Source organism: Mustelus asterias, chromosome 27 (genome assembly GCF_964213995.1).
Source record: "Mustelus asterias chromosome 27, sMusAst1.hap1.1, whole genome shotgun sequence".
Lineage (NCBI taxonomy): Eukaryota > Metazoa > Chordata > Chondrichthyes > Carcharhiniformes > Triakidae > Mustelus > Mustelus asterias.
The window spans coordinates 15,808,512-15,832,776 of NC_135827.1; the positions used below are offsets into that span (position 1 = coordinate 15,808,512).

General features: G+C 44.8%; 1 protein-coding gene across 1 annotated transcript in view; it reads left to right on the forward strand.

Annotated features, from left to right (window-relative positions):
• The window catches only part of LOC144480033 (uncharacterized), a 77,613-nt gene that overhangs the window by 23,091 nt on the left and 30,257 nt on the right, over positions 1 to 24,265 (forward strand). Inside the window, exon 6 of the mRNA XM_078199186.1 lies at positions 173 to 250. Coding sequence (XP_078055312.1) covers positions 173 to 250 — 78 coding nt within the window. The remainder of the gene's footprint in view (positions 1 to 172; positions 251 to 24,265) is intronic.

The window sequence follows — 24,265 nt, forward strand, 5'->3', positions numbered from 1 at the left end:
CAGTGACATCAGCAGCTTCCTTCAAAGGGATTGCAGCTCTTGTGCATCACGTGGCAGTGAGATACATCCCCTTTCCCCGCTTGTCACCTCTCATTTATTTTCTAATATTCCCTTCGACAGCTCATGCTCCTGTTTTCTGAGTATAACAGGTATCTTTTTCTCTTTCTTTCAGGTTGGTTCAGCTGTGTCGCCACACTCACCAGGAAGAGTATGGAACTCACTTTGTGCAACTTCTGCAAAGTACTATGAGGTAACTGGTAAAAGTAATTCACAACTTGTTCCTAACCATTTCCAATATGCACTGGGTGGCAACAGTAACAACGGCCTAGTGGTATTATTGCTAGATTATTAATCCAGAAAACTCAGCTAATATTCTGGGGACCCAGGTTCGAATCCCGCCACAGCACGTGGTGGAATTTGAATTCATTTTTAAAAATCTGGAATTAAGAATCTACTGAAGACCATGAAACTATTGTCGATTGTCCTGGGTCACTCTGTCCCTTAGGAAAGGAAATCTGCCATCCTTATCTGGTCTGGCCGACATGTGACTCCAGAGTCACAGCAATGTGGTTGATTCTCAACTGCCGTCCAAGGGGTAACTAGGGATGGGCAATAAATGCTGGCCAACCAGCGATGCCCATGTCCCACGAATGAATAAAATAAATGTGTATGGGTCAATGGGCACGAGTGGTCTGCAACCAGAACAGGTACAAAAGACTGGTTATTTTGCCAGGTCACCAGAGGGTGACGTGGCTGAGCGGTTCTGCTGCTGAGGACTCAGATAAGGGTGGGGCAGTGGGCAGGAGGATGCTAATGCCCACTGAGATGTTGGGTGAATTAACCAGGCACTGTCAAGTATTCCAGTTCCAACCGGGCAGAGGGCATAGTGTGAGCTTTTTGAGCCTGCCTAAGCCTCTATCCTGTCTCTGCCACCGTTAGCCCTGTGTCAACTATAGCCTTTGTACCCAGGGCAGACCACCTACTCCTCTGCAGTTGTGGCAACACTCGGGCGAACACTGAATCAAAACACCTCCAAAAAACACTTTATAATACTGTATCACCATATCACTCTTTACCTAAAGGGTAGAAAGTTGTGATCAATTAAAAGGCTGACAAAGCCCACAACACTAAGAGTCTTGATCATGTGAGATTAAAGCAAATCCTAACCCTTTGTATGTATCAGTGATAAACATGCACCTATTCCTGTCTTCTCAACTTGTGTTTTATCTGATTGATTTAATATTTCCTGCCAACATCTTGTTGAAATGATTCATCGCTTCCCTATTTTCCGGATTCTGCAAGTACATTTCCTGTTCCTTTGTACCTCTCAGTTAAAGTCCTGATCCTGTCTTACCCAAATGTTCCAAAAGTGAATATCCATTTACTGAATTAGGCAGCAGAGGACGTTCTGATGATTCACCACTGTTTTACTGTCATACAAGAATTCAATTCCAATACTCACTCCCACTCTTTCCTTCTGGATCCTCTCCCTGTCTAGAAACAAACACTCCCCTCACCCCCCCCCCAACCCTAGCACCCTCCAACCTCCCCCCGCCCACCCCACCCCACCCCCAACCCCTATCCCCCTGTGGGAAAGCCCAGTTCTTAAATATAAGCTTCAGTCTTTTTCCTAGCATGTGCAGTAATCACCACCCAGGCAATAATAATCTGCACCCCATGAGGAGCCAGCAAGTTTGCTGAGGAGGTTGTATCATGTTTTGGTCTTTGCTGCTGTCTTGCTCAGTTGATTTTTGTATTCGGTCAAGGGTAACGCCAAGATTCAGTCTCGTGTGTCATTCCGGAGATGTTGAATTCTCACTTGGTGCTGGTGTTGAGGAGGTGGAATCTGCTTGAGACTGTTTTGTTGCTGCTGAGTTGAAGATCTTACAGTGGTTGGCCAGCTTTGGAGCATCATTGTTTTGTGTTGCCTCTAGTTTAGAAAATGTTTGAGCCTGACAGGCGCAGCAGACGTCAGCGTCGATGAACTTCCGACACAGGGTTGGTAACAGATTATTCATATAGAGATTGAAAAGAGTTGGGGTTGGAACAGAGCCCTGGGGAAGCTGTGGGGACTGTTTCCTCCAGACACTTGTCTCATCACCCATGTGCACCCTGAACTGTTTGATTTGATTTGTTGTTGTCACATTTATTAGCATACAGTGAAAAGTATTGTTTCTTGCACGCTCTACAGACAAAGCATACCATTCATAGAGAAGGAAATGAGAGAGCGCAGAATGTAGTGTTACAGTCATAGCTAGGGTGTAGAGAAAGATCAACTTAATGCAAGGTAAGTCCATTCAAAAGTCTGACAGCAGCAGGGAAGAAGCTGTTCTTGAGTTGGTTGGTACGTGACCTCAGACTTTTGTATCTTTTTCCCGACGGAAGAAGGTGGGAGAGAGAATGACGTGATGTCCTTAATTATGCTGGCTCCTTTGCCGAGGCAGCGGGAAGTGTAGACAGAGTCAATGGATGGGAGGCTGGTTTGCGTGATGGATTGGGCTACATTCATGACCTTTTGGAGTTTCTTGCGGTCTTGGGCAGAGCAGGAGCCATACCAAGCTGTGATACAACCAGAAAGAATGCTTTCTATCCCGGAGTAATAGTTCAATGGCATCAGCAACCCACAGAGCAAGGACTCTTGATATTTTGATTAGGAGACCAGTGTGCCAGACCGTGTCATATGCTGCAGTGAATTTAGAAAAAGAGTGCCTGTTTTGAGGTTATTGTCAATGAAGGTGGTCGGGGCAAGGACCAGGTCTCGTGCTTCCCCCTCGCTGAAAGACAGCTTGTTCAGCTTTCAAGATTTTCTCCACCTCTGGCTCTATGCGCTGTAAGATGCTCTATGACCTTGCAGCACACAGAGCAGGAGTATTGGTTGGTAACTTGAAGGTGAGTTTGGGTCATTGCCTGGTTGTGAGAGCTAATACCTTTGGACACGTGCCAGGGTCCAGGCAGTATTCCTTCACAGATGACTCGTGAGGAATTGAGACAACAAGCAGTGAGCAGGTGAGCCGAAGATGTTTGAGAAACTCGGGAAGAATGTTGTGATAGCTGGCAGCAGTGCTGGGTTTGATTCCTTTGTCCAGCTCCACTGTAAAGAATGGTCCAGAGCTTGATCTGTCAGCATCACCTGCTCTCGTTCACTCTGATGCAAAACCTTCTTACGAATAGAATAGATAGGTGCTTGCTGGCTGGCACAGGCACAATGGGCCGAAGGGCCTCTTTTTGTGCTGTTAATTACTCAATGACCTATATTGATAGCCAGACCTGGTGATATTACTCCATAAATCAGAACTCTCCTACCTGACATTTCTATCATGAAGCACTGAGTTCTCTAATCTTCTGATCCTAATTTATTCTAGAACCTGGCGTTATTCTAGAACCAGAGATTGACATCCTCGGCATCTGCAAACCTGCTACTACTGTTTTATTGATCATTTACTCAAGCTTGTTTCTATACAACTGATCGGTTTGATTTCTGTCTGGATTAAGCTGTGGTCATGTGTACATGAGTAAGGTCTAATCTCATATGATCAAGGTTTGTGCTTGGGGATTTGGACTAGAAATAATGAAAAAGTTAAAGTTGTTCATTCGCACAATGCTTTATGGTATTCCAATTCCTTCCCGCATCTAGTGGTGCACTTAAGGCAGACTTTTGTCTGTTTCCATGGCTAGTAATTTCCAGAACATGTATCTGATCTGTCACCAGGGGAAGGTGATGTCACAGGTGGAGAAGGTAGTGAATAAGGCATATGGCATGCTTGCCTTTATAGGACGGGGCATAGAATATAAAAGTTGGGGTCTGATGTTGCAGTTGTATAGAACGTTGGTTCGGCCGCATTTGGAATACTGCGCCCAGTTTTGGTCGCCACACTACCAGAAGGACGTGGAGGCTTTAGAGAGAATGCAGAGGAGGTTTACCAGGATGTTGCCTGGTATGGAAGGGCTTAAGTTATGAGGAGAGATTGGGTAAACTGGGGTTGTTCTCACTGGAAAGACGGAGGATGAGGGATGACCTAATAGAGGTGTATAAAATTATGAAAGGCATAGATAGGGTGAATGGTGGGAAGCTTTTTCCCAGGTCGGTGGTGACGTTCACGAGGGGTCATAGGTTCAAAGTGAGGGGGGGGGGGAGGTTGGGGGGGAGGTTTAACATGGATATCAGAAGGACGCATTTTACACAGAGGGTGGTGGGGGCCTGGAATGCGTTGCCGGGCAAGGTGGTGGAGGTGGACACACTGGGAATGTTTAAGACTTATCTAGATAGCCACATGAACGGAGTGGGAATGGAGGGATACAAAAGAATGGTCTAGTTTGGACCAGGGAGCGGCGCGGGCTTGGAGGGTCGAAGGGCCTGTTCCTGTGCTGTATTGTTCTTTGTTCTTATAGCTTGAGGGGCTGATGTGCGATTGATTCACACGGGAGGCTAGGACGTACCCGGGAATAAAGGCTTTTATTCACAACAAGATTGGAGCACACTACTTAACAATACTATCCCAGACTAAGGGCTACTAGGAAGTAGCAGTGACCTTTATGCTCCTGTAAGAAGGCGGAGCCAAATGGAGTGTACCACATAAACAATGCTAACAGGTGGAACACCCCAACCCTAACCCCAACAGTAACAAGAGTAACATATGTACAAGTATCCATAGTGGTGACCATCTATGGTTCACCACATTCACCCCTCCTTTAAAAAAACAAAGGCCGTTGGGGTAAGGAGACAATACGAACTGTCCATATGTTCACAAGTTCAGCCGTATCAGAGGTCCGCACCGTCTCTGCGACCTCCGCAGTACTGGCTCCAGTGTCGGTTCTGGTGACCGTGGTGACGACCCTCTCTCCGAGGTGGTGTCCAGTGACTCCTCCAGTTCCTCTCACACCTGTGGACCTCGAGGTGGCGACAATACCCTGGACTCAGGCAAGCTATACACGGGAGTAAGAGGATTAAGTTGAGGTCCCGATGCTGCCCGCGCCGAGTCAGGAGGGGAGAGAATGGGCAAAGGAATCCTAACCAGGGGTGCGGGAGTGACGGGGGTTTCCAGGTCCCCTGCAGGCGCCAGATCTCTGATAGAGACCGTGTCCTCTCGCCTGTCAGGATATGCCACATAGGCATATTGAGGGTTGGCGTGGAGGAGATGGACCTGTTCAACCAAAAGGTCGGACTTGCGGGCCCTAACATGCCGCCGCAGGAGGACAGGTCCTGAGTACGTCAACCAAGACGGCAGTGAGGTCCCAGAGGAAGACTTCCTAGGGAAGGTAAACATCCGCTCATGTGGGGTAGCGTTGGTTGCCGTACACAGGAGGGACCGGATTGAATGGAGCGCATCAGAAAGTACCTCTTGCCAACGGGAGACTGGAAGACCCCTAGACCTTAACGCCAGTAAAACAGCCTTCCAGACTGTAGCGTTTTCTCTCTCGACCTGTCCGTTACCCCTGGGGTTGTAACTCGTAGTCCTACTTGAGGCAATTCCCTTAGAGAGCAGGTATTGCCTCAAGTCGTCGCTCATAAACGACGAACCCCTATCACTATGGATATAACTGGGGTAACCGAACAGGGTAAAGAGACCCCGCAGGGCTTTGATGGCCGTGGCAGAGGACATGTCAGAACAGGGGATGGCAAAAGGGAATCGGGAGTATTCGTCAACCAGGTTGAGGAAATACACGTTCCGATCTGTCGAAGGAAGGGGGCCCTTGAAGTCGACACTCAGTCGTTCAAAAGGGCGAGTGGCCTTAATGAGGTGTGCCCTGTCAGGCCAGTAGAAGTGCGGCTTGCACTCTGCACAAACCTGGCAGCTTCGTGTTATCGACCTGACATCCTCTATGGAATAGCGCAAATTCCGAGCCTTTACAAAATGGAAAAACCGAGTGATCCCGGATGGCAGAGATCATTGTGGAGGGCCTGTAACCGGTCCTCCTGCACACTGGCACATGTTCCACGTGACAGGGCATCTGAGGGCTCATTGAGCTTCCCCGGACGGTACATGATATCATAGTTGTAGGTGGAGAGTTCGATTCTCCACCTCAAGATTTTATCATTCTTAATTTTTCTCTTTAACGTGTTGTTGAACATAAAGGCCACGGACCGCTGGTCCGTGAGCAGGGTAAACCTGTTTTCCAGCCAAATAATGGCGCCAATGCTGTACGGCCTCCACAATGGCCTGAGCCTCTTTTTCCACAGAGGAGTGCCGAATTTCAGGGCCTTGGAGGGTGCGGGAGAAAAAGGCGACGGGCCTGCCCGCCTGGTTAAGTGTGGCGGCCAGGGCGAAATCAGATGCATCACTCTCCACCTGAAAGGGGATGGACTCATCGACAGCGTGCATCGTGGCTTTCGCGATGTAGGCTTTTATCCCTTCAAAGGCTAGGCGAGCCTCTGTTGTCAGGGGAAAAGAGGTAGATTTTATGAGCGGACGGGCTTTGTCCGCGTAATTCGGGACCCACTGTGCATAGTACGAGAAGAAGCCTAAGCATCTTCTCAGTGCTTTGATGCTAGTGGGTAGGGGAAGTTCAAGGAGGGGGCGCATACGGTTTGGATCGGGGCCAATGACCCCGTTTTCTACCACGTATCCGAGGATTGCTAGGCGGTGCTTGCTGAATACACACTTCTCCTTGTTATAGGTCAGGTTCAGGAGAGTCGCAGTGCGTAAAAACTTCTGGAGGTTGGCGTCGTGGTCCTGCTGGTCATGGCCGTAGATAGTGACGTTGTCCAGGTACGGGAAGGTAGCCCGTAGCCCGTTTTGGTCCACCATTCGGTCCATCTCACGCTGGAAGACCGAGACCCCATTAGTGACGCTGAAAGGGACTCTTAAGAAGTGGTAGAGACGGCCATCCGCCTCAAAGGCCGTGTATTTGCGGTCCTCTGGGCGAATGGGGAGCTGGTGGTAGGCTGACTTCAAGTCGATGGTGGAGAACACCCGGTACTGCACAATCTGGTTGACCATGTCAGATATGCATGGGAGAGGGTACACGTCCAGCTGCGTGTACCTATTAATGGTCTGGCTATAGTCTATGACCATCCGGAGCTTGTCTCCAGTCTTGACCACCACGACTTGTGCTCTCCATGGGCTAGTGCTAGGTTGAATGACCCCTTCCCTGAGGAGCCGCTGAACCTCAGATCGAATAAAGATCCGATCCTCAGTGCTGTAACGCCTGCTCTTAGTCGCGATGGGCTTGCAGCCTGGCACGAGATTTTCAAATAGGGAAGGCGGGGTAATTTTGAGTGTTGAGAGACCGCATGTGGGGCGCGCTGGACAATTTGGAGGCTGCTGTTCTCCCACTGAAAGTGGAGGGAGTAGCCCATCGTACCGCAGGGTCACACTCTTCAGGTGGACCATAAAGACTAGCCCCAGTAGTACCGGAGTGCAAAGGTGCGGTAACACGAGGAGCCTGAAGTTCTCGTAAACTGTGCCCCGCACCGTTAAGGTTACTACACAGCTCCCAAGAACGAGGACAGATCGGGACCTCGACGCCATGGAGATTATCTGCCTGACAGTTTGCACACGGCGAGCGCACTGTTTCACTGTATCCAGATGGACAAAGCTCTCCGTGCTCCCGCTGTCAAACCGGCAATGTGCCAGACGCCCGTTTACCTCAATGTCCATCATGGACTTGTCGAGTCTGTGAGGCTTGGCCTGGTCCAGGATGATTGACGCCACTGTTGGATCCCGAGTGTAACTGCAGGCAGCTGAGATAGCTGACGGCGAGGACCCCTGCTGGTCTTCTGCGGCCGGTGTTGACCAAAATGGCTGCGCCCACGAATCGCACGTGGTCGATGATGTTGAAAACGGTGGCACCCGCAGGTCGCACGTGGCTTGCGTCGTCGTCATAGGAAATGGCGGCGCCCGTGGATCGCACGTGGCTGAAGACATCGACAAGGCCGTAGACGAGGAGATGGATCCTGGGGAGTCACACGCAGCACTGCTGGGTTTGGAAGGGGTCTTTGCTCGGCACACTTTTGCATAGTGCCCTTTCTTTCCACAGGCGGAGCAAAACACCGTCCTGGCCGGACATCTCTGACGAGGGTGCTTTGCCAATCCACAGAAACAGCACCGTGGGCCTCCAGGAGCTGCCACAGCTGTCAGGTCTGAAGTTGAGAGCATTATCACGCAGTTCTGAGGAGCCGCCGAGTACAGTTGAGGCAGTGGCTGTGCTTGCCACGATGTTCCCACGTGGTCGGTGGGATAGGTTTCGAGACTTCTGGAGGCCGTTTCCATTGCATCGGCCAATTCTACCGTCTTAGCCAGGTCCAAGTTACGCTGCTCTCGCAACCGCAGGCGAATATAGGATGAGCCAATTCCCGCCACGAACGCGTCTCGGATAAGATCGTTGGTGTATTGAGTGGCCGACACCTCCTTGCAGTTGCAGGTTCTGGCTAGCTGTTGAAGTTCACGCAGGTACTGTCCCGTAGTTTCGCCGGGCTGCCGCCGTCGAGTGGCTAATAGGTGACGAGCATGAATTTCGTTCGGCTGTTTATGGTACAGCTTCTTAAGTAATTCGATGGCCTCTTTGTAATTTTGGGAATCACGGATTGTTGCATACACAGTGTCGCTTACCCTGGCATGGAGGACCCGCAATCTGTCGGCGTCGGACTGGACTGCTGTCGAGGCGTCGATGTAATCCTCGAAGCACTTCAACCAATGGTCGAAAGTATTCGACGCTCCAGCGGCACGCGGATCCAAGGTTAGCCGATCGGGTTTCAGCATCTGCTCCAGTTTTCCTCGAACAAAATTTTCGGTATTTTGTTGTGAATAAAATTGATGTGCGATTGATTCACACGGGAGGCTAGGACGTACCCAGGAATAAAGGCTTTTATTCACAACAAGATTGGAGCACACTACTTAACAATACTATCCCAGACTAAGGGCTACTAGGAAGTAGCAGTGACCTTTATACTCCTGTAAGAAGGCGGAGCCAAATGGAGTGTACCACATAAACAATGCTAACAGGTGGAACACCCCAACCCTAACCCCAATAGTAACAAGAGTAACATATGTACAAGTATCCATAGTGGTGACCATCTATGGTTCACCACAGGGGCGTCACTCCACATCAAGCGTGGCTGACCAGGAGTCTCGTTCACTCTTATCACCAGCGTGTTTGGAAGGATTTGCAGCTTGACACTTAACCTGGCTGTGTTATGAATGCACCTTCCTCGGCCATCAAGGCCTGGGGTGGGACTTGAACCCAGAACATCTGGCTCAGAGACAGGGACACTAACCCACTGCGCCACAAGAACTCCATACGTGCTTTATGATATACAAGGGTAGAATTTAACGGACTGCTGTTATTTAGTTTCTTCTGAGGTGCAGGATGCATGCTTTAAGCCTCTGACTACATGATGAGTCAAGATTCCTGGAACAGTCAAGCTTGCACTCAGCAGTCATGGAGCAGCCAATTGGACTTGATAAGGAGTAGGGCTTTGAGGGCCAGAAATTGCTGCATTAGTCACAACGGTGACACGGCGGCACAGTGGTTAGCATTGCTGCCTCACAGCGCTAGGGGCCTGGGTTTGATTCCTGGCTTGAGTCACTGTCCGTGTGGAGTTTGTACATTCTCCCCGTGTCTGCGTGGGTTTCCTCCGGGTGCTCCGGTTTCCTCCCACAGTCTGAAACACGTGCTGGTTAGGTGCATTGGCCGTGCTAAATTCTCCCTCAGTGTAACCCGAAGAGGCGCCGGAGTGTGGCGACCAGGGGGTTTTTGCAGTAATTCCATTGCAGTGCTAATGTAAGCCTACTTGTGACAATAATAAATAAACTTTAAACTTAACCCTTGTCAGCAGTTCTGGGGATGATAGAGGCTGAATACCGCTGTAATAAACAAGTAGTTACCTTGTGCTTTAAGGGCATCTTCCTGGAGACCTTATTCATAATAACATTTGTCCTGTCATAATAAATCATCAAGGAAGTTGTGTGTGAAAAATCAGCTGCCAGGATTTTGAGCTTTCTATAATAATTTATAGAATATGGGTCTAAAGAATCAGAGAAAAAAGGGATAATGGATAATTTATTTCTCCAAATATTCCCAGTCTTTGTTTTTGCGATGAACCTAGTGAAAAATTAGATTGCATTCATTTTTGTTTGGTCAAATTCGAATGGTCTTTTGCACGGTTCTCGGAGGACATGCCCTGCCCTTTTGCAACATTAGCAACTCTTCTTCCTGACTGTTTTTTTCGCTAATTACTTCCGGAACCCACTGGAGCCAGGATGCAACTCCCCTTTGAAGATGAGCAGACTGGTAGCTCAGGCTCACTGAGTGATGTTAGCTTCACACCTGCTGAGGTGTACAATCATTCGCCAGCATCTTTAACACTGAGCTGTTGTGTAAATGAGCTGGGAGCACAACGTTGGTGTGCTTCCTACATGGGAAAGGGCAATCCCTTTTTCCCAGCACAAGCAGTTCCAAGAGCAGCACCAGCAGTAGCACCAACAGTTCCAACAACAGCAACGCCAACAGTTCCAACAGCAGCACCAACACCCACGTCCCTGAATGAATTTTAAAAACAGATTAGTGGGAAAGAGGGACAACACCAGAGGAGAGCAAACATTAACAATATCAGCTAACATGACAAGGGAAATTTGGTCAGTATTTTAGTGGGAATAAGATTGATGGAGCACAATGCGGACCTTAATTTTCTTTTACTTTTTTTCTTGCAGCCTTATAGCATAGAAAATCTGTTTCAACAAATTTAGTCAAATTCTTGTCAGGGACGACAGAATTTTAGTTAGATTTTAGTAGTACTTAGTTAGTATTTTAGAAGAACAGAGGCAAGGGATTACAAGAAAGAATGCAGCAGGAGGGTAGCACTGGTCAACTGTTCTAACGGCACAGTGGCACAGGAGCACAGTGGTTAGCACTGCCTCACAGCACCGGGGACCCGGGTTTGATTCCCGGTTTGGGTTACTGTCTGTGTGGAGTTTGCACATTCTCCCCGCATCTGCATGGGTTTCCTCCGGGTGCTCCGGTTTCCTCCCACAATCCAAAAGACGCGCTGGTGAGGTGCGTCAGCCATGCTAAATTCTCCCTCAGTGTACTTGGACAAGCGCCAGAGTGTGGCGACTGGGGGATTTTAACAGTAACTTCATTACAGTGTGAATGTAAGCCTACTTGTGACACTAATAAATAAACTTCTCTCACTTTTGTGAGAGGGATTTGATAATTAATGTCTATGAAACCAAAGCACCCAGAGGAAACCTACACAGACACGGGGAGAATGTGCAAAGTCCGCACATACAGTCATGCAGGGCCAGAATAAAACCCAGGTCCCTGGCGTTGTGAGGCAGCAGTGCTAACCACCGTGCTGCCCAAAAGGAATATGTAATGCTTCGCAAATTTACATATCATCCTTGTTAATGATTGATAAATTTTCATCTAACTCCAGGTTTCTCAATAATCACTGAATTATTTACTGCAATGTAGCAGTGTTAAGATTCTGTGAAATGTAAGTGGCGATCCCAAGATCTCTGTCCTACAAAATATCCCCATGCTTTTGTCTCCCTCATCTTGGCATGCCAACAGTTGGGGGAAGGATACTCTTACTTATAAATTGTATAAGTTATTCCATATGATAATTATGGAATGATATGGGGTCGAATGAGGCCATTCAGTCCATCATTCATGTGCCAGTGCTTTGAAAGAGCGACCAAATTTACCCCACTTTCCCAGTCTTTTCTCAAAGCCTTGCGAATCTTTCCCCTTTAAGCGTTTATCTAATTCTCTTCTGAGAGATGCTATTGAACTTGTTTCCACTACTCTGTCAGGCAGCACGTTCTGGATCACGACAGGTGATGGTGTAGTGGCATCGTGGCTGGACTAGTAATCCAGAGACCCAGGGTAATGCTTTCGAGACCCAAGTTCAAATCCCACCACGGCAAGTGGTGAAATGTCAATTCAATCAAATCAATTTAATGATTACCACAAAACTATTGTTGTAAAAACCCACAAGGTTCACTAATGCCTTCACCTTTAAGGTAGGAAATCTGCCGTCCTTACCTGGTCTGGCCTAAATGTGATTCCAGCCCCACAGCAATATGATTGGTTTGTTACGTCATTTAAGAATCATTCTGTTCAAAGGTAATTTAGAGTGCTCAACCTGCGTTCCCTGAATGAATGTAAAAAAGTCTCATTTCACCACATGTCTGGTTACCATTCCTCTAGCCAGTGAAAGTTGTTACTGAATCTGCTTCCATAAAAGAGTTTTGCTTAAACTCTGTGTATAAATGTAAAGTAAAAGTTTATTAATTAGTTACAAGTACATTCACACGGCAATGAAGTCACTGTGAAAACACCCTCGTCACCACACTCTGGCGCCTGTTCGGGTACACTGAGGGAGAAGTTTGTACTTTGTTCTTTAATTTAGCATGGCCAATGCACCTAACCCGCACATCGTTGGACTGTGGGAGGAAACCGGAGCACCAGTCCAAAAGATGTGCGGGCTAGGTTGATTGGCCATTCTAAATTGCCCCTTAGTGTCCCGGGGTGCATAGGTTAGAGGGATTAGTGGATAAATATATGGGGATAGGGCCTGGGTGGGATTGTGGTTGGTGCAGACTCGATGGGCCGAATGGCCTCTTTCTGCACTGTAGGATTCTATGATTCACCCGGAGGAAACGCACGTAGACAACGTACAAACTCCACACAGACAGTGACTGAAGCCGGGAATCTAACCCGGGTCCCTGGCACTGAGAGGCAGCAGTGCCAACCACTGTGCCACCGTGCAGCCCAATGCAGGCTGTCGTAAAAGAAAGCATGTAACTATTTATAGTTATTATGTTGAGGAGGTAGAAGGATTTCAGTTGTGGAAACATAAGCTGTTAATCATTTACTTCCTCATTTTGAGGGAAAACGTACTTGCTTAACATTTGAAACTTAGAATGAAACCTGACCATGTGATGCTTTTCTCTCACTTTTCACGTTGCCCAGGAATTTTTGGGACTTTCCTGGGGGGGGGGAAGGTCAAGGCATCAAGCTGGCAAAGTCCCTCCAACGAGGCAGGACAAAATGCTGACAAATAAAGTGGAAAACTTAAGTAAAGTTAATTTATTAGTGTCACAGGTAGGCTTACATTAACACTGCAATGAAGTTACTGTGAAATTACCCTAGTCGCCACAGTCTGGCACCTGTTTGGGTACACTGAGGGAGAATTTAGCCTGGCCAATGCACCTAACCAGCACGTCTTTCGGACTGTGGGAGGAAACCGGAGCACCCGGAGGAAACCCACACAGACACGGGGAGAACGTGCAGACTCCGCACAGACAGTGACCCAAGCCGGGAATCGAACTCGGGTCCCTGGCGCTGTGAGACAGCAGTGCTAACCACTGTGCCACCGTGACGCCCACTTTGAGTTTTGCTTTGGCCCACTAGCCCATTCTCATTCTCGGGCAAGACTCTAATACCCCAGGTTTAATTGATTGCTCTGTTCTCTGTGACCATTGCAGGGGAAAGTTGCAGTTAGCACTCTTGTCTGTGAGTCAGAAGGTTATGGGTTCAAGTCCTCCTCCAGAGACTTGAGTACATAATCCAGGCTGGTATTTTGACTGCATTGCTGAGGGAGTGCTACATTGTTGGCTCGATCTGCTCGCTCAGGCAGACATGAAAGATCCCACAGCAGTACTTCAAAGAAAAGCAGGAGTGTTTTCCCAGGAGTCCTGGTCAATATTTATCTCTTGAGCAACAGCCGTTCCGCTGATTATCACATTGCTGTGTGTGGGAGCTTGCTGTGCACAAATTAGCTGCCATGTTTCCTACCTACGAATGTGACTGCACTTGAAAAGGAACAACCTATATAGCACACATGCAGAATTACATTGAATAATGAATGGCCAAGAGTGGGTGGCACAGTGGTTTGCGCTGCTGCCTCACAGCTCCAGGGGCCCGGGTTTAATTCCGACCTCGGGTCACTGTCTGTGTGTGTCGAAATCTCAACTTCCGAGTTTGACTTTAACACAAACATACATTAACACAAGATACTTAACCGACAGATCGTCTTTATCTTACTTGCTAGCGAGGGGGTCAGTTCCCGACACAATGGGTCAGAGACACCACTCCACCAGACAAAGAAAATCATCCTGGTTTATACAATTCTGCAGCTCACAGTCAGTTGGACACAATCCAATCAAAAGTGGTACAAATGACATACTTTACATATTGATCCATTAGAAAAAAATACTAAACCACCCTGATCTATGAGTTCACGATACCTCGTGGGATACCCCAATATATCATCCTTAGTCCTCTAGTCTCTTAGTCTTACCTATCAGAAACGACTGATAGTTTCTAATCAAAACAGAGTCAGAAAGATATTAATGTCTTAGCTAACGAAAGAGTTATGGTAAGGGACTTAGTGGGAACTGACAAGGATTAATGGTAACATGTTGATACGCCTTTTAATTATAGGTAGTGATAAAAAGCCACTAGCTTTCGGAGCGCTGCTCCTTCATCAGGTGAGTGGGAGTTCTGTTCACAAACAGGGCATATAAAGACACAAACTCAATTTACAGAATAATGGTTGGAATGCGAGTCTTTACAGGTAATCAAGTCTTAAAGGTTCAGATAATGTGAGTGGAGAGAGCGTTAAGCACAGGTTAAAGAGATGTATATTGTCTACAGACAGGGACTTGTCAGTGAAGTTACCTGAATCTCTAAGGGGTGTGGTCATCTCATCTTGCCTTCAGGATATTTCACAATTATAGCCCTGACAAGGCCCCTGTCTGTAGACAATACACATCTCTTTAACCTGTGCTTAACGCTCTCTCCACTCACATTATCTGAACCTTTAAGACTTGATTACCTGTAAAGACTCGCATTCCAACCATTATTTTGTAAATTGAGTTAGTGTCTTTATATGCCCTGTTTGTGAACAGAACTCCCACTCACCTGACGAAGGAGCAGCGCTCCGAAAGCTAGTGGCTTTTGCTACCAAATAAACCTGTTGGACTTTAACCTGGTGTTGTGAGACTTCTTACTCTATTTTTGGTAGCAGCCTCACAAAGCATCTTCACTAAAAGAGTCTCACATGGGCATCCTTTAATTGATAAAGGGGGCCTACAAAAGCCATTCGTATTTTATACCTTGTCAGTGAAGTTACCTGAATCTCTAAGGGGTGTGGTCATCTCATCTTGCCTTCAGGATATTTCACAATTATAGCCCTGATAAGTTTTGTTTATTGCCAATACAATGAAACACATCTATATATTGCTTATCAATTCAATGACTGAGCTTTTTATCACTACCTATAATTAAAAGGCGTATCAACATGTTACCATTAATCCTTGTCAGTTCCCACTAAGTCCCTTACCATAACTCTTTCGTTAGCCAAGACATTAATATCTTTCTGACTCTGTTTTGATTAGAAACTATCAGTCGTTTCTGATAAGGAAGTGTCCTTTATGACCTTGTGATTCCAACAGTTGGGTGCTTTAAAGGAATGTATCTAACATGTGTTTAGTATCAAAGGGGCTCTCTGTAACTGTGCATCAAAGTTTCTTTATTTAATTTCTAAAAATGTATAGAAGATATATTTATATGTATGGACTAATAAAAGGTATTACATGTACCTTTAAAACTACAAAGTATTTCAAACACCTCATTACAATTACTAACAAACTTACTCCCCATTGAGAAAGTTAATTCTACATCTAAGTTGATTAAACAAAAACCCTAGCAGAGTCTGGCAATTTTATAGTAGCCCTTTTCTATCTTTCTACATGTGGAGTTTGCACGTTCTCTGTGTCTGCGTGGGTTTCCTCCGGGTGCTCCAGTTTCTTCCCGCAGTCCAACGATGTGCAGGTTAGGTTTATTAGCTATGGTAAATTGCCCCTTAGTGTCAGGGGATTGCCAGGGTAAATACATGGGGTTACGGGGATAGGGCCTGGGTGGGATTGTTGTCGGTGCAGGCTCGCTGGGCCAAATGGCCTCTTCTGCACTGTAGATTGTATGGCCAGAATTTTATCGCCCTTCCTGCCACAGGAATTGGACCAGGTGAGGGACAGACCCTGGAAAGGTCTGCTGAACCCGGGCAGGATTTTATGGTTTCGGGACCAGTGAGGCTGTAAAATTCTGTCCTACGATTCTGTAAGTCAAGTGACATCTGTGTCGGAGCATGGTCTAAGAAGAATAGTCAAGTCATTACTGATTAGCATTCTGCCCTGTTGCCCAAACCTGTGTTTACACCTCTTCAGCAAACAAAGGCACAAAATCGACTTTAAATACTTAAACACAATTTCCTTCATTCTGCAACTACTTAAACAGCAGTAAATACTTGTAATGCATCAGTCAAGTACTCACTATCTGTCACTTTACTTAACTTAAGGCTGATTTCCACTTGCAATTAAAACCTGGCCAGGATTTTGTTGTCACATGGAATCAGTTCTTTGTTCTCTTCTCCTTCCAGATGTTGTCTCTCCTTGTGAGCCTGGTTCCCAGGTTCTTCACACTGCCTTTCTAAACAAGCTCTTTGTGTTAGCAGAGTTAAAACTCCAAAAGTTCCTTGGTAATCAGCCAATTAATTGATCAGGACCCCAATTGCATCATTTTATTTTTTTTTAATACTTTTCCAATTCAATCAAATCAAGTCCAATTCAGAGTCTCAACAAGTTGAGACATTCCCGATCCAAGCTGACAAGACAGGGCATGCGACCCTTTACCCTGTCTTGGGCCTGATCTACATGAGCCAAGCTGATTGGAGTAGGAAGACGTCTCCGCCCCCAAGGCTTGATCTCATTTGCATCTTAGCCAAAAGGCCGAGATGCTGCTTTTAAAAATTGCTTCATATGAAAATGAAGCTTAAATGCAACCCAATGGCCACGACCAAGTGCAGCATCAGCAGACTACACTTGATCTTAGCCAAAAGGTCAATTTTGTTTTTCCAACCACAGTATCATTAGTCACTTCAGGCCTCATCATCTCAGTGCACATTGTTTACATTCTAATACCCAGCTAAGCGACACTGGCTCCCAAAATTCTGATTACAATTCATCCCCGCCAAGAACAAGCTGTTGAATCTGACATCTTTTGTCCTTTGACAAATTCCATGCCACTGGCCACAAGAAAAATCCCAGCAGAGTGAAAAAAAAAGCTTTCACCAAAAGAATCAGGTTTGCTTGATTGAAGATCTTTCCGCATATTAAAAGTTAAAACTCCATTCAGCCACAGTCTCTCCTCTTGACCCTTGAGGGTACAGGGAAATGAATCATAGACCATGACCAAGTTCATACGCAAGTGAAACTCAAACCTCAAGCCAATCAACTAAATTAATTCAAGTTACACCGTACCAATGTTATATTACATACATCACTTAAGACATTACACACCAACATTCTTACGTCACCATAATTCCTCATTCAACTGTTTATCTCTTTCTTCCACTTGATAAATCTTGTTGTTAACACAATTAAAAACAACAAAGTACGCAAAATTAATAATACTGCAGCATGAGACATTAATCGGACCAAGGATGAATTTGTTTGTTGGAACCCCAATTCCACAATTCATCCCACCAACTCATTTCCTTTATATTCTTGATATAGTTTTCGTAGTTTGTTTCACTTGAATGAAAATTTGAGAAGTAGTAGCAAAGCATGTTCTAATGTACTCTAAATGTTCGGGTAGTAGGTTGATGATAGTATTATATTGCTCAAAATATTCACCTAAAGTGCCTTGTAGTTAGTTCATCTGTTACACTTAATATTGATTCTTGTCTTTGGTGTATTTCAACCAATTCAATAAAGCCTATTCTCGCTGGTGTTTGTGGAGTAACACAAAAACTAGTGTCAGTGACATTGCAAACCAAAGCTCCATACTGATAATGGTCTGATGAAGAAGTAATGCAATATTGACCCTTTCCTCTATAAGCTACTTCAGTAATGCCTGTATCTAGACGTCTAACTTCCATTGTATAATTTAAATTGTCATCAACTTTAAGCCCACACGAAGCCTGTTCATTTGAATATATGGGATATGGACAAACAATTGCAATTTCCGATTGTTGGCTCTCCCTTGATTAGATTTATTATTGTCACATGTATTAACATAGTGAAAAGTATTGTTTCTTGCGCGCTATACAGACAAGACATACCGTTCATAGAGAAGGAAACGAGAGAGTGCCGAATGTACAGTCATAGCTAGGGTGTAGAGAAAGATCAACTTAATGCAAGGTAAGTCCATTCAAAAGTCTGACAGCAGCAAGGAAGAAGCTGTTCTTCAGTCAGTTGGTACGTGACCTCAGACTTTTGTATCTTTTTCCCAAAGGAAGAAGGTGGAAGAGAGAATGTCCGGGGTGCGTGGGGTCCTTAATTATGCTGGCTGCTTTGCCGAGGCAGCCGGAAGTGTAGACAGAGTCAATGGATGGGAGGCTGGTTTGCGTGATGGATTGGGCTACATTCATGACCTTTTGTAGTTCCTTGCGGTCTTGGGCAGAGCAGGAGCCATACCAAACTGTGATAAAAGCAGAAAGAATGCTTTCTATGATGCATCTGTAAAAGTTGGAGAGAGTTGTTGCTCCTCCCTTAAAGTAGTACCCATCAAATTTCCCTCTTTTTCTTTTTAACATTAACATAACAAGGTAAAATATTATCATATCTCATCCACATACCATTCATAATGATACCAATGTTCTGAACCTCTGATACTTTCCATCCCACTAAATCCACTGGAATCCCCACTATTAATCCTTTATGTAACTTTCCACCGCAATTATCTTCAAACCAAACCTTAGCTAATTGTAGGAACTAACATCAGGACACATTAGGATGTCTTCGTCCACGACTCAGATAATCTAACTGTACATTACTAATCTAGGAAGAAACCTTCCCCTGATTAGCTTGTTCCAAATTCTCTCCAAGTTGCTCTAACATCCAGTTCCCATAAACATACATAAGGTTCTATTCTGCTGATTCCCGTTATCTATTGCCTTGTCTTTAATAATTTGATTAATGGTTTTAACACAGTCATCATATATTTATTAGCACATTGTGAGAGCAATGATCCTGATGCAGCATTCTGATTGTTGTTATTTATGTCAGCCATTACTTGCTTAATCTGCCACGTTAATGTTTGAAGTTTAAAGCCCAGATTTGCCAAATCAAGAGTGTTAACCGTGGACACTCCTGTACTCTAAGCAGTTGTCAAATCATTAATTAGCTCCCTCCTCTGATGCCCTTTTGAATCACTAAACCTTTCTTGCTCTTCATTTGTCACTTCTTGATTTAATATCCTCAGTGTTAAATAAAAATATAACTCCTGAAGTTGAGAGGGACACCAATCAGTAAGTGTATTTTAATGAAATCCAATGCAACTGGGACCAACTCATCACGAATGTTGTCATACAGTATCCTGTTTGAATCTGTTATTACTAAACCATTTTGAGGTCCAAGAGTATTCATAGGACAAGAATATACCATTGGTAGAGATGAGGTAGCTGAGTAAAATTCAGATTCAAATTCAGGTGTACTATGTATCAAAGAAGGTACTGAAGAGGTAGGTTTAACTCTCCAACGTACTTGATATTTAAGATGACCCTTATCTGCATAATGAACCCCTTTGCAAACACCATGTTCATACTTATCAGGAATTTGAATTCTACCAATCTCACCTCGGGGTATATAGGTTCTACATAACATTGTAAATCTTACACAGTTGTCACTAAAAGATGTTACACACCGTGGCATAATTAAACCTCTTATAAACCGAAGCATGGCACAATGGGTTTGATTATCTCATTGTATAGCAAACTCATATTTAAACATATATAAACTCCAAATATAACCGTCGGATCTGGATTCACCCATAAAATATCCATCTTCACACTGTGCTGCATTCGAAGGAGTAAACCATAAATCTCCCAGCTGTCTTTCATTATGCCTGTTATAAGATACTGATTGTGACGACCCCACATCATTCAGCAAAATAATTTCCCCTGCAACAGATCAAGGTAGTACCTGCTGTCATGTACAGTTTATATTAGCTCCTGTTCTTATTTCGAAACTAATGGATTTATCTTCCTGTTAGAACAAATTTGGCTTAAATAGAAAAGAACCCTACCCTTTGCATTGGAAAATTGATAACTACTTCAAATGATGTGTTTTACCACTAGGCGCATTTATAGGATGATAACAAAAATATCCCAAAATGAAAAGGAAAGGTAGGAACCAATTCTGGTGAGAAGGAGCAATAGGAAACTATTGATAAGACAAAACTGGAGAAGACCCATCCAAGAAGAGTTAGAGAAAATCTGGATGACATAAGAAACAAACACAGAGTGTCAAGATGAACTGCGTTCTATCTACAAGATAGTGCAACATGTAACAACTACCCTCAGAAACGTTGGCCTTGAGCATCATGCCAATCAAGATTCATTTCATCATTTGGGAACTCGTTTAAGCACAGGAAGTTTACTAGGTTTATCTGGAGGCATACGTTTCTTAATTTGAACTTCATCCTGTCTATCTAGAAGCTCACTTTGTAGCCTATCACTAGCTCCAACATCATTTTGATCAGAAGCATTCTGTCTAACTAATCGTTGCTGTTCATCCCAGTGCCAACCCTTACAGTGACTCACCACTGATCCCTGATTATCCTCATTAGTAGCTCTCATATCTGATTTTGGACTTTCTAACTTTGGAATACTAGACTCCCCTTTGCCAAAAGATTCTATCCCCTCATGATCAGAAGTAGTTACTAATTCTGTCCATGCCGATGTATCTGCAGATAATTTTGGTCTAACATCGTTTGTTACAGAAGCATCTAAAGGAGGTTCCTCTGAGCTAGATTGGGAAAAAATTGGACTCAGAATGTCTTCAGTCTGACTCACTTGAGGAAAAATCATCAATGTCATAGGTTACCAACATCATGTGATACTGATGATGATGACTTTGTACCCCATATAATTTCAACTAGGTAACATGGTACCAACCAGTTTTCCCAGTGTCTAATAACACATTGTACACAGATGGGCTAGCTTTGTCAATTATGACATAAGGACCTGAAATTCTAGGACAGAAAAATGTACCAGGATTGTAAAGATGAAGCATCACCTTTTGCCCTTCAGCATACTCTACTGGGTTTACCTTACTATCAAAATAGGCCTTGCTCTGTTGTTTCTTCTGTCCCATCTTGACAGCTGCTGCCATATGTGCAGCCTGTACAGTCTCTAACAATTGCTGCAATACCTGTTCATGATTAAGAGCCGTAACTACTGATTCTGAGACATCTAACCCCAACATAGTTTACACCTCTCATAGGACGCCCAGTCATTAGCATGTGAGGTGCATACCCGGTGGAACTAGAGACAGTGTTTCATATTATCATTGAACAATAGGCAACACTATGTTCCAGGTAGAATTATTTTGATGGATCATCTTCTTAATCATACTCTTTAAAGTATGGTTCATTCCTTCCACCATCCCACTGGACTGAGGATGATATGCAATGTGGAATTTCTGAGTAATTCCAAACATTTTCATAACAATTTGCATTACCTTGCCCAGGAAAATGTGTACCCTGGTCTGATTCTATACTCCGCGGTAACCCCCATCTTTGTAAAAACCTCTTGTAACAAAATTTGAGCAGTGGCTTTAGCGGTATTAGATCGCACAGAAAATGCCTCAACCCATTTTGTAAAAGTGTCAATGATAACCAGGACATAAGTATAACCCCTCTTGCATGGCGGTAGTGGACCAATGTAATCAATTTGAAGATTAGTCCAAGGTCCCTCTACAGGCCGAGTATGTCGTAACATCCCCCTTTTGTGCAGACCTATCGGAATTGTTCTGTGCACAAATCAAACAGTTTTCAACATAATGCCTCACAACATTACTGAGGTTAGGCCACCAGCACAATCTCTTAATCTGTTCTACTGTGGTATCTATGCCTTGATGACCAAGTCCAGCATGATATTGGTAAATAATTTGATTCCAATGCTGCCTTGGTACTACATACTGTCCGTCTTTAAGAATCAACCCATCTTTTAGTTGTAATTTACCCTTCCATCTATCATAGGGAGCTGGATATACCCCTTGCTGGATTTGTTTTAAATTAACATGACCGCTCTGAGTCGATTTTAAATCTTCAAAATTAGTCTGACTGACTGTAACGGCATCAATCTGTTCCACAACTGGAGGCTGCCAAAAATCTCCTGAATGAGCCCCTTGTTTCGCCAACTCATCAGCCCTGACGTCACCTCTTGGTGATGTTTTATGGTGGCCCTTAACTATAATAATGCCAAACGTCCTACCATCAGCCTTCCGGAGAATAAATTTGAATAAGGCTGCAGACGGTAACGGTTTTCCATCCACGCGACACAAACCTCCCACAGTGGCAGAAAATCAGTTTGGCTATTACAAACATACATGCTATCAGAGTAACTGTCTACAGGAGATGGGAATATATCAGGATGGCTTACTGTATAGGCTACAGCTGCTAATTCCACCATCTGGGCACTCATGTTACTGGGCGATTTTAAGCCAATTCCAGGAGTAAATTTCCTTGCTGGTCCTCTGCATATATCCCACAGCCAGTCTGTCTGACACCATCCTCCAATCTTGAAGACCCATAAACATGTCGTAATTGCTGTACATTCTCTTCCTGCACAGCTAAAGGTCGTCGTGCCTGGTGTTTTGGCACAAATGGTCCCTTGGGATCATTAGTTGCCATTACTTGGCATTCATGAGGTTCACCCCCATAATGAAGATTATCAGCTAGAAAAGTGGACGTTCTGGTACGTTCAACCGTGATATCCTTGCCTTGGAGCAAAAGAGTCCACTGCGCTAAACAAACTTGACTAACAGAGCCATCTTTGACTCGACCTTGTAACAAAAGCTGTAGAGGTGTGTGTTCTGTTAACATTGTTAAGGGGGCAAAGCCAATTATATATGTGAAAATTGTATTGCCCAAAACACTGCTAAAGGATGGCGCTCAGACACAGTAAACCCTTGTTCCACTGGAATAAGGAGTTAAGAGACGTAAGCCACAGGTCCCAGTCTGTTGTGTCTTTCCTGTAAAAGAACAGCCGCCACTTCCACTGCAAACGGGAGATCAGGGTCTGGCACCAATAATGCTGGCGCTGAAGCCAAAGCACGCGTTAAATCAGCTGCTGCCTGTGTGTGCTGCCCAGTCCACAGCCACGGAGCATTTTTGCGCAGTAGCTCTGACAATGGAGCAGCTTTAGTTGCAAACCCATCAGTGTGATCTCGGCAGTATTGCACTAAACCAAGGAAAGATCGACGTGCACCAACATCCTTCGGAAGAGACAATTGTAAGATAGAATCAATTAATTTTTGTTCAATCTCCCGTTTACCTTGAGTAACACCAGTACCCAAATAGACCGCACGAGATTGCATGATTTGAGTTTTCTGCGGGTTAACTTTACAGCCTAAATTAGTCAGGATGGTAAGCAACTCATCTAATAACTGGAGACGTTCCGATTTAGTTTCAGTTGGTAACAAAAGACCTAAGTACTGAAGCGAACATTCAGATCGTGAAAACCCCTCTAATCCTGTAGCCAACCGACAATGAAATATAGATGGAGATTTATGAAACCCCTGAGGTAAACTAGTCCAAGCATATTGGTTGGCCAGCAAACGTAAAAGCAAACTTATACTGACACTGACGATTTAATGGAATAGACCAAAACTCATTACTTATATCCAGCATAGTAAAATACTTGGCCCGTGGAATTTGTTTTAACAGCGTAGCTGGACTAGTGGCTACAGTTGGTGCCGTTAATGGAGTAACCTTGCTTAACATTCTATAATCTACTGTTAAATGCCAAGAACCATCAGCCTTTTGTATTGGCCAAATTGGAGAATTGTTAGTAGAAGCCACTGGGCACAGTACTCCCTGCTGTAGCAGACTATCCATCACCTTTAGCAACCTCACCTTCAGTCTGCTTAGTCTGCATATTGTTGCTCTGGTTTCGGATCAGGAACTTCAACCATGATTTCATCCTCTATCCTTCCACAATCATGTTTGTGCTGCGCCAACCCAACCTTGTGTTTGTCTATAATCCTTTCCATATCGGGATCATCAGACATAGTCTTGAGATTAAACCAAAATTCACCCACTCTGTAAATTCAACCTGTGTAAGACCCCACAGCTACTTCTGCTGGAGTTTCATCTCCATCAGTTATTTGCCAAACACAACAATTAACCAGATCAAAAGAAAGGTTACATTTTGTCATTAAGTCAGAGCCCAAAATGTGCCCCGCCGTCGGGGAAAGATCTACTAAAATTGCAGGGTGGTAACAAACAACATTCCCCAATTGAAATTCTAACGTTT